The sequence below is a fragment of the Girardinichthys multiradiatus genome, chromosome Y (assembly GCF_021462225.1).
Source record: "Girardinichthys multiradiatus isolate DD_20200921_A chromosome Y, DD_fGirMul_XY1, whole genome shotgun sequence".
Lineage (NCBI taxonomy): Eukaryota > Metazoa > Chordata > Actinopteri > Cyprinodontiformes > Goodeidae > Girardinichthys > Girardinichthys multiradiatus.
This window is the reverse complement of record NC_061818.1, coordinates 19,355,877-19,365,646: the sequence shown is the minus strand read 5'-3', so window position 1 is coordinate 19,365,646 and position 9,770 is coordinate 19,355,877. Positions and strand designations below refer to the sequence as shown.

The 9,770-nt window shown below is 38.9% G+C and overlaps 1 protein-coding gene across 1 annotated transcript; it reads left to right on the top strand.

The window, feature by feature from the left end:
• Positions 1–3,747: 3,747 nt before the first annotated feature.
• LOC124863863 (protein Tob1-like) lies at positions 3,748–7,268 on the top strand. Its single transcript, XM_047358395.1, has 2 exons — positions 3,748–4,015; positions 5,124–7,268. Exon 2 carries the CDS (start codon positions 5,309–5,311, stop codon positions 6,314–6,316), a length of 1,008 nt encoding a protein of 335 aa, XP_047214351.1. The 5' UTR covers positions 3,748–4,015; positions 5,124–5,308; the 3' UTR covers positions 6,317–7,268.
• Positions 7,269–9,770: the final 2,502 nt, after the last annotated feature.

Sequence of the window (9,770 nt, the reverse complement as noted above, 5' to 3'; positions counted from 1 at the left end):
TATCACTATGCAGCAGTAAAAACAATAGCTTCTGTTTATCATTTCCTGTCAGAAATCAAGTTTGTTTTAATACGTACATCTAGGTTGAGATCTTGTACCAAATGCATCTTATGCAACAATATGGGGTTTGCTTTTAAATGACCTTCAATAGATGATGAGGAGATACTGGGATATTGTCCTTGTTTTGTTATAAAAGAGCACAGTTGGGATCAAATTTGTTTGGTTGCTTGACATGATGAAAATGAGTTGCCACACATTTATTACATAGATTAACCTATTTCTACAGTCATTAATGAATAGAGTTGCTCTTGCCCCTTAACCCATTTCACATTTTGTTATATTACAACCTCAAAGCTCAATGGATTTTATTGGAATTTCAAGTGATAGACCCACACAAAGTACAACATGACTGTGAGGTGAAAGAAAAGATGGTTTTCAATTTTTTTGTAAAGAAAAATCTAAAAAGTGGGGCATGCATTGGTACAAAGCTCCCTGAGAGATAGAACACTCTGCTGCAATTACAGCTGCCAGTCTTTTGTGTATGTCTCAACCAATTTTTCACATCTAGAGATTGAAGATTTTGCCCATTCATCTTTGCAAATAGCTCAGAGTGAGCTGACAGCGTCTGTGAACATTTTCATGTCTCGCCACAAGCTTCTCTATTAAATTTCAGTCTGAACGTTGACTGCGCCATTCTAACACGAAGACATGCTTCAATCCAAACTGCTGCATTGTAGCTCTAGCTGTATATTTAGGGCCATTGTTGGAGGGTGAATGTCTACCCCAGTCTCAAGTCTTCTGCCACCTTCAGTTTTATTTTCATCCATGACTGACCCATGTTTAGCGCCATCCATTTCTCTTTCAACATCAAACTCTTACAGGTTTCCCTGTCCGTGCTGAAGAATAGCATCACCACATCATTCTGCTGCCATCATAGGAAGGGTGTGTTCTAATTGATGTGCAGCTGTGCACCTCTGGAGCTTCAGCAGACATACCAGAGACAATAGAAGGTAATGAACAGTTTATATCTAATGATAGGAAGATTAGACCGTACGACAATACTGCAGACATAGTATGCTTTGTAATGACTCATAACCTTGATGTGGTAGATTATGGCTTTTGGTTGCACTTACAAACACCACACATATTAGATATATGATGTGCACAGAGCATATTCCATCTAGCACAGCATATAAATCTGCATGCACAGAATACTTTCATGCAACTGAACCTAATAACAGTGACATTAGATTTGCTGAAAGTTTACAACAAAACAACTCAAAAGGCTTTGCCAGGACTGTATAAACACTTTTGCATACGAATCACTCCTCCGATGTAATATATACTGTAATCTGAATATACAGAGCAATGTCCAATTTTTCTCCCCTCATTTGTGCCTACAGAGTTCCCATCTTTGCTTTGTGTTTGATTCTGGTGGAAGCTTCCCATTGGGAGCCTATTTGTGTACATTTATATTTGTGTGGTCACAACAAACACATGACTGCTTGGCAAACTTGAGTACTTGAAGAATGTCTGAAAGTCCACTCTGCCTGTACAAACCAGCTTCTGTTTTGTAACCAAAACATAGGCTAGCAATAGTTTTAAGGATAATAACATATTAAAGGAACAGCTCAGATTTTTGAAGTGATGTTCTTTTAAAAGGTTGTGAGCAGTTCATATTTTTCTGCAGTAGATAACTCTTTAGGCCTCCCCATGCAATATAAATCAATAATTTGCTCCTAGAGGTTGTAGCTAAATGTTAGATAGGAGGGACGAAGACCAAAACGGACTTCTACATCTTAGAACAACTCTAATAATGCTATTTTATGAACCTTTAAAATTCCCACCACATTTTTATTGGATCATTATTTACAGAAAAGCTATGGTTATTTACATTGCAAATGGAGGTAGGAGGGGCTCTGACATCCAATGATCTTTCTGCCATAAACACATACTGAGAATGTAACGTGTAAGGCCTTTCTGGTCAGATTAACCATATAATATCTATACATTACCACTACTATAAGAATAAAGCAGTATACAAAAGCAAAATATTACATTTAAGTGATGCTATTTTTATGTTTAGACTGCCTGAGTTTAATATCAGAACAATACCATTTTCAGAGACACTTTACATGTTTTATTCTCAGAATGTGTTTCCCACAGGAAAATTATTGGTGGCACACTGCCTTCAACTTCCACTTCCAATGTAGTGAATGATAATTGACTCTTTTGTAAATAATGATCGAATGCAAACATAGGGAATGTTCAAAGGCACATAAATTAGCCTTCCAATGAAATGCTGTGATCTGTTTGATATTGGTGTTGTTTAAGGAACGTAGATGTCCACTTTGAAGAACTTGGAAGAAGCTATCAGCTAATCTGAGAGAACACAAGCCCAAGGTGGACATCTACTATCTTACAAGTAACATCTCAAAAGCACCAGAGCAGTTTATAGAAACACTTTTTAATGAAGATTTTAAATCATTGTCATGTTTACACTTTTATGTTGTGTTAATTACAGAGCATTTGTGTAAACAGCAATTACATCTTTAAAACTGGAGTTGTTTTAAGACAGTACAAGTCCATGTTGGACTCAGGCCCCCTTAGCTCTCTTTTCAAACCAACTAATACAGATTTAAACCAAATGAAAACACTTCAAGAGTTTTCTACTGGAAAGTAAGATTCTAACATTGTGTAACCTTGAACTGAACCTCACAAAAATAGAACTATCCCTGTATGTGTGACTTTCCTGTTATTGCCTTCATTTTCACTGTTCTGTGATATTTCTATTTTTCACAGCACATATATCCTTTTAATTATCGGTTTACCGTCACTCTCCTGTAACTATAATTGAAGTCTCACAGCACCTGCCAGCCTCTCTGTTCACTTGTCATTAGCATACACCTATAAGTGTGTTAGAGCCTTTTAAAAACTGGGCAACAGGCTGCAGTTAAGCGGAGCGATGACGTGCGCAGCCGACATCAGCACCTTGGATACGGGCACACCATTCACTGTTGGGCTCCTGCCCCGTTTTGGACCAATCACCGCTTGTATTTTCAAGATAGCACTAAGCACCACCCACACTGCTGTATTGTTCCGCTGTAGGGAATCTCCTCTCAGGCAACGCACGTAGCCCATGTAAAAGCTCCTGCTGTTTGTCTGGGCAGGTTGCAGTAATGTAGTATGTGGAAAATAAACATTGAAAAGCTGAGTTCTGTGCGCAAAATCAAGCAAACGACTTATTGTAAAGTTTTGCCGTATGAATTGAACGGTAATTAGAAGCATATTGTCACTAATAAATCTAATGATGGTGAGACCAGCCCACATGCTCCTAGAACATTATTCAGTACGATTCAATAAGATTTGCAGCACAAATAGTACAGTCATACAAATATTGTCTCAAGACACGTATGTGTTTCAAAAACTAATGAGATTTTGTTTTTAAATAGCACTTTTTGCCTTTCATTATAAATTTCTCTTGCCTTATGCTGTGAGCACAGTCCTAGGTTATCTCTGACGCAACCCCCCCCATCACTGGCGTTCCTCCCATTTCTCAGAATCATATGCCTCAGATTGACAGCACCCTTCAGCCAATGAACGCACGTTCGCGTCAACCCTCATGGGGCGGCATTCGTCCCTTTGACCAATCGCCTCCCCGGGTATTGTTTTGACCTCTGAAACCGCATCACCGCCTTGTCTCGTGTCCGCGGCGGAGGGAGTCTATAAATTCAGGAAACGCCGAGGCAGAAGGGGACGAAGTTGCGAAACTCCCGAGTAGGAGGGAGCTATTCTGCAAAGCCTGCTGACAGAAGAAAGGAATTTTAAAAAAGCAAAATAACCTTAAAAACTGAAACCTTAATCGCCAATCCTCCAAAAATCACCACGTACTGGAATACCTTTTTTGTAACGCTAATATATTCTATGTGAAGAAAGTATTTATACTTTTTTTTTCTATTTGCACTAACCAACGGTACTTCAGAACTACTGAGAATTTTCATTTTTTACAAAAATAGTAAGTGTTCTTTTTACATATATGTATATATTTGTGTGGGTGTCTAGTTTTTGCATGTATTATAGTCCAGCTCATACTTTGTAAGCTGATTTGCAGCGTCAGTCGTCAGTCGACGAACTTATTGGGAGGGGTAAGATAAAACTGTTCAGAATGCCTTATTTCATGTCAAAGAATAAAATGACAGTATTTCCGTGCAAATAGTGGATATAATGTGCGGTTGAATCTTCGTTTTGCTGGTGTAACCTGATTATTTTTGTGATATTGCACCAATATGCCCGTTTAACCGTATAAAATTAAATGCTATTCATATGAGAGTCGTTAATTAGAAGATTGTAACCAGATTATTTGTTTTAGTGTATTTCTTTTTCTCGCAAAACGGGTTAAGGAATTGGTTTTTAAGTATTGATCATTCTCAACAAGTTCTGGCCTCTTGCACGTCACATTGCGAGGCGATTATTTTAACACCACCGTGTCTCACTGAATATTTACCAAATAGCCGTTTAATCTGCTAAAAATTTCCTCTTCTCTCTGTTAAAATTGCCAAACACGGGTGTAGACGCGGTTTGGTCCTATTTCGACACAGTTTGTCAGTGGGACTAATCGGACAAAAACAAACCCCGTGACAGCGTCCTTCAAGCTTTAAAATCCACCCCCCAACCATTTCCTCACAAACGTATCCACCATTATCAGGTATTGCCAGTGCATTAATTCGGTTAAGTTTAGTGTTAATTTAACGCAAAATCCCCCGCAGTACTTTTCCTCTCCTCCTTCCTTATGGAGGCAGCCCAGTAGGGTGTTATGTAAGAGGATTTCCTATTCTAGTGCAAGGTCAATATGCCCAGTGCCTACTTTTTTTTACCTCTATGTGGACGTAGGTGCAGGATCAACATGAAATATTTTATCCAGATGGGATTATATTAATGTTGCATAATTTTTCCTTAATTGCAGGACATTTTGGTAATGCGCATCTGATGTCACTGCAACCAAAACAAATGTTGCTGTATAATGAACCATAAAAATCAATTAACAAGTCTATTTTAACATATTCTTCCTGAATATTCTCACATTTATTCACGATTCCTTTCTTTTTGCCTTATTATTGTTTCAGGAAAATCTATCACACCCTGTGGAAGGACACCACTTTTACAAAACCAGCACTTTTAATTTTTGCCTCCCCTGCCTGGAACAGGTCTCTGTGTTGCCGAACACGGATAAACGAAGCCGAGCCGGTGGACACGTTCGAGGTCAGAGCCAGCTAATCTCCACGTACCTGGCACACTTCAGCAGTTCACTATGCAGCTTGAAATCCAAGTAGCTCTCAACTTCATCATCTCATACCTGTACAACAAGTTGCCGAGGAGACGGGTCAACATCTTTGGCGAGGAGCTGGAGCGGCAGCTGAAGCAGAAGTATGAAGGACACTGGTACCCAGACAAGCCATATAAGGGCTCAGGCTTCAGATGCATCCATGTGGGTGAGAAGGTTGACCCTGTGGTGGAGAAAGCAGCAAAAGAGAGCGGATTGGAAATCGAAGACGTCCGCAATAATCTCCCCCAGGACCTCAGTGTGTGGATTGACCCCTACGAGGTGTCCTATCAGATTGGCGAGAAGGGTCCGGTTAAAGTGTTGTATGTTGATGACAGCAATGAAAGTGCGGCTGGGAATGGAGGGGTTGACTTGGACAAGGAGATCAAGAATAGTTTCAATCCAGACGCTCAGGTCTTTATGCCCATCAGCGAACCTTTGAACGGGACCTCTCCAGGCTCTAGCTCTCCCTCTCCGCCCTTCGGCCATTCAGCGGCGGTCAGCCCCACTTTCATGCCCCGCTCCATGCAGCCTTTAACCTTCACAACAGCCACCTTCGCAGCTACCAAGTTTGGCTCCACTAAGATGAAGAGCAGTGGACGCAACGGCAACAACGGCAGCGGTGCTGGGAACAAAGTGGCACGTACCTCTCCCACCAACTTGGGCCTGAATGTGAACAGTCTCCTGAAACAGAAAGCCATTTCCACCTCCATGCACTCACTGTATGGGCTGGGACTTGGTGTGCAGCAACAGCAGCACCAGAAGCCCTCTGCCCTGTCCCCCAATGCCAAGGAGTTTGTGTTCCCTAGTCTGCAGGGCCAAGGCAGTCAGAGTGCTCTGTTCCCCGCAGACAGCCCTTTGCAGTACAGCAATGCCTTCGATGTGTTTGCGGCCTATGGTGCCCTTAACGACAAGTCCCTCATGGATGGCTTGAGTTTCAGCTTAGGCAACATGCAGTATTCTAACCAGCAATTCCAGCCAGTCATGGCCAACTAGTACACTTAAAGGTACTACTTAAGCTACTACTTCATACGGAAACGACCAGAGATAATGTGATGGGGGAAACAAACATAAATGCACATTTCAAAAAGTTTAAACAAAAACAGAATGTCAAATATAAAAGGAAAAAAAAGACTTGTAACCTGTAAAATCCGAGTTTCAAGTCCAAGAGCATGAGCCCGAGGGTGATTTACTTTGTCCCCTTGAGTTATACTTGTTTCTTTTTCTTCTTTTTTTTTTTTTTTTTCTTAATGAAGTTTGTAGTACAAGTTGTTCAAGCTTGGTTACCTAAACTTTAAAATGCATTATTGTTATTTCTTTTGCCAACCAAGCACAAAATATTTTTTATGTAACTGTTTTAAGATACAAAAAAAAAAAAAAAAAACACCACTATAAGTCATGGCCTCTTTCAGTATTTAAATATAACTGGACATTGCCAGTTTTTCAAGAAATTGGCATCAATAAGTGGGAATTCCTGGCCTTTTTCTAATTGTATAATTTAATTTAGTACAGAGTTTGTAAAATATCAGAGTATCTATGTTTCTACAACATGATATTGCATTTATATCTTTTTACTACTCCAGTGATCTGTGATGGCTGCAGCACCTTTATGTTTCCTTTTTTTATTGAAATTATAAAATGAATCCATCTTTAAAAAAAAAAAAACATTGACTATCCTGAAGATTGTGTACAGACTATTCCGTTGTGGTGGGATTTAAGAATATTTGCTTTTTTGACAAAAATATAAGAGTTGTATTTTCTGTTAAGAGTTTAAAGATTTTTGCTATATTATGGACAAAATGTAATCGTATATTAATTTTGTACCTACATTGTGCAATACTTGATAAAGCAAACGGTATAACAAAGTATTCGGAGTCAGTGTCTTACATGTTAAGAGGGACTGATAGTTTATTAAGTTTGTATTAAAAAGCTTGGGAAAAAAAGGAAACTGTGTTCATTTTGTGTTTATGGTTGTGTAATCTGAGGCATCTGTTTAGGGGTTTTACAAACATGTTGGGGCAAAATACCTTCTTAAGGGTGATCAGGGTTTTCTTGACACAACACCTCGTTCTTAATTATTTCCCCTGAAGCTAATAGTTAATTTGCTTCAGTTAATTACCCTAAAACCTGAAGAATACTGTGAATGCAGAAAGTGTGGTTTTTTGTGGTACCAGTTATGTGGGAATGAAATTGATGTTATCTAACACTAATATGCTCCAATTAAAGATTGTCTGTACATGCAAAGCACACCTAAAAAGTTCCCAGCACATATATTTCAAGCTGGGGTGTTGGCTAATTGTTGCCTTCAGTGTCATGATGGTTAAACTCAGTTAAAGCATGACTTTGCTCAGTGTGAGCACTTCCTCAACAAAAACACAACCGTTCTAGACTATTGGCTAACAAAGTCAATTGAAGAATAACTCAATTTAGCCTGAGAACCACCTGAATTTAAAAATTAGCTGTTCGCTAACAGCAAGCTAACTAAGACAAACTGTAACTCTGTTAAGCCAAATTAACTGGATTAAAACACAACCTCACTGAGCTGTTAGCTAACAAAGTCATTCAAAGTCCAACTCTGTTTAGCTTGAAAACCTGCCCTAAAACAACCAAAGGCTGTTAGTTAACCGGCTGCTAAACCATTTAGCATTTTTAAAGCCATAAGCTTATCTAAACTGGGACTTTAAGGAGCTTATTAGTGGAGAAAAATAAATAAGTTCTGTTCTTAAATATCAGCATTATGAGGCTACTGGGCTTTTACACTGTTTAGAAACATGTTTTATAAGGAGTATCACAGAAAACGTTAAACTTAGGCAGACCTGAATAATAGTGTTGCTGAAAGCAAAACACCCAGTGTCCTTGGTGATGAGACCTGGTAATGGATAACTAGTAACATTGTTTTGCCCAGGCTAGAATAAATTCCAGTGTGTCAACACAAAATAAGTAATTTTTGAACAAAGTTGGGTTTCTGAAGGACCGTTTCACAGTAAAGTTTGAGGTTTTCTGAATTTTGAAAGGTTGGCAGAAATATAAAACAGCCTCAATTTCTAACTATCCTATTTAGGCTTTTCTCTTGCAATTATATAACTAATGATTTGACACATAAGTCTGACCTCTGATGGCTGTTGCCCAATATTCCATTAGATATAGCTGTTTGGCTTCAGAGCAAAGTTGAAGTGGAAATGCTGATGATAATTGTTTGTGTAATATTCAATATATGATTAGACTTACAAGTACAAATGCATGTTTCTGATGAGCACATCTTTATTTTAAAATGTCAGTGAGGTCTGCTGCTAGCTTGGAGGTTCTTGAGATCATTTAATGCCAGCACGTGCCAGCTGAAATCACCCTGACCCTGCAAGCACATCAGAGTCCCTCCAGAGTTGGCTCATCATCACTTGTCTGTCTGCGTGTCCTCTGATACACTCAGGGCATGATAGGGCTGTGTAAAGTTCAGCCTGTATATGCGTTTATCTCGAGGCACTGATACAGCCTTCTGGTGGGAGTGTGTTTGTTTATCTTGCTCTGTGGCACCATGTCTGTGTGTGTTTGTTGATCATGTATGAGAGCCCGAGTAAAAGGCAGAGTAAGTCATTCAGAAAAATACCTGAAATGACTACTCCTCACTTTTTTGAATATCTTTTATTTACCTCTTCTTATTTTTGTCAACACTTTGCTGTAAAGTTGTCACTCAGGAGTAGGACTCCTTGCTGTGTGACGAGGGGCAGGAAAGCAGTGTCACACTTACCAACTCCCTCATTCTGCATGTTGTTACACTGCACATTGTGTGAACTAACATGTCATGTGAGGCTAACACCAGTGAAGTCTTTTGGCTGTAACGAAAGCAAGAATGAACCATTAAGACTTAAGTACCAATTGCATTCACAACTAGTTAGGGATACATTACATTTATTTGTAAAAGTTTACTAATAATTATTTTAAGCTGAAACGGGATTCGAATTATGTTAGCAAGTATTATACAGTAATATAAGTACTGCACAAAATGTCTGGCCAACACAATATATAGTGCCTTGCAAATGTATTCATACCTTTTTTTAACCTTTTGACATTTCATCACATTACAACATCAACTTTCAGTGTTGTTTATTGAAAGTTTATGTGATGTCCCAACACAAAGTTTTGGGGAAACTGAGAAGTGCTTGGACAATAATTTATAGTTTTAAAGGTCTTTCACAAACAAAAATCTAATAAGTGTGATTTGGATTTGTCTCTGTCCCCTGAGTCAATACTATTGTAGAACTATCTGTCAATCCAGCTACAGTTGTAGGTTTTTTGGGATATAGTGGGTCCATAGTAGCTCTGTTGTGTTTAGGATCATTATCCTGCTGGAAGGTGAACATCCACCCCAGTTTCAAGTCTTTTGCAGCCACTAACATGTTTTTTTTTTTTCCATCATTGCTTTTAATTAGCTTCAGCCATCATTCTTTCAACT

What these genes read in the sequence shown, in the direction of transcription:
- LOC124863863 (XM_047358395.1), top strand. Translation starts at nt 5,309, where the DNA reads ATGCAGCTTGAAATCCAAGTAGCTCTCAACTTCATCATCTCATACCTG.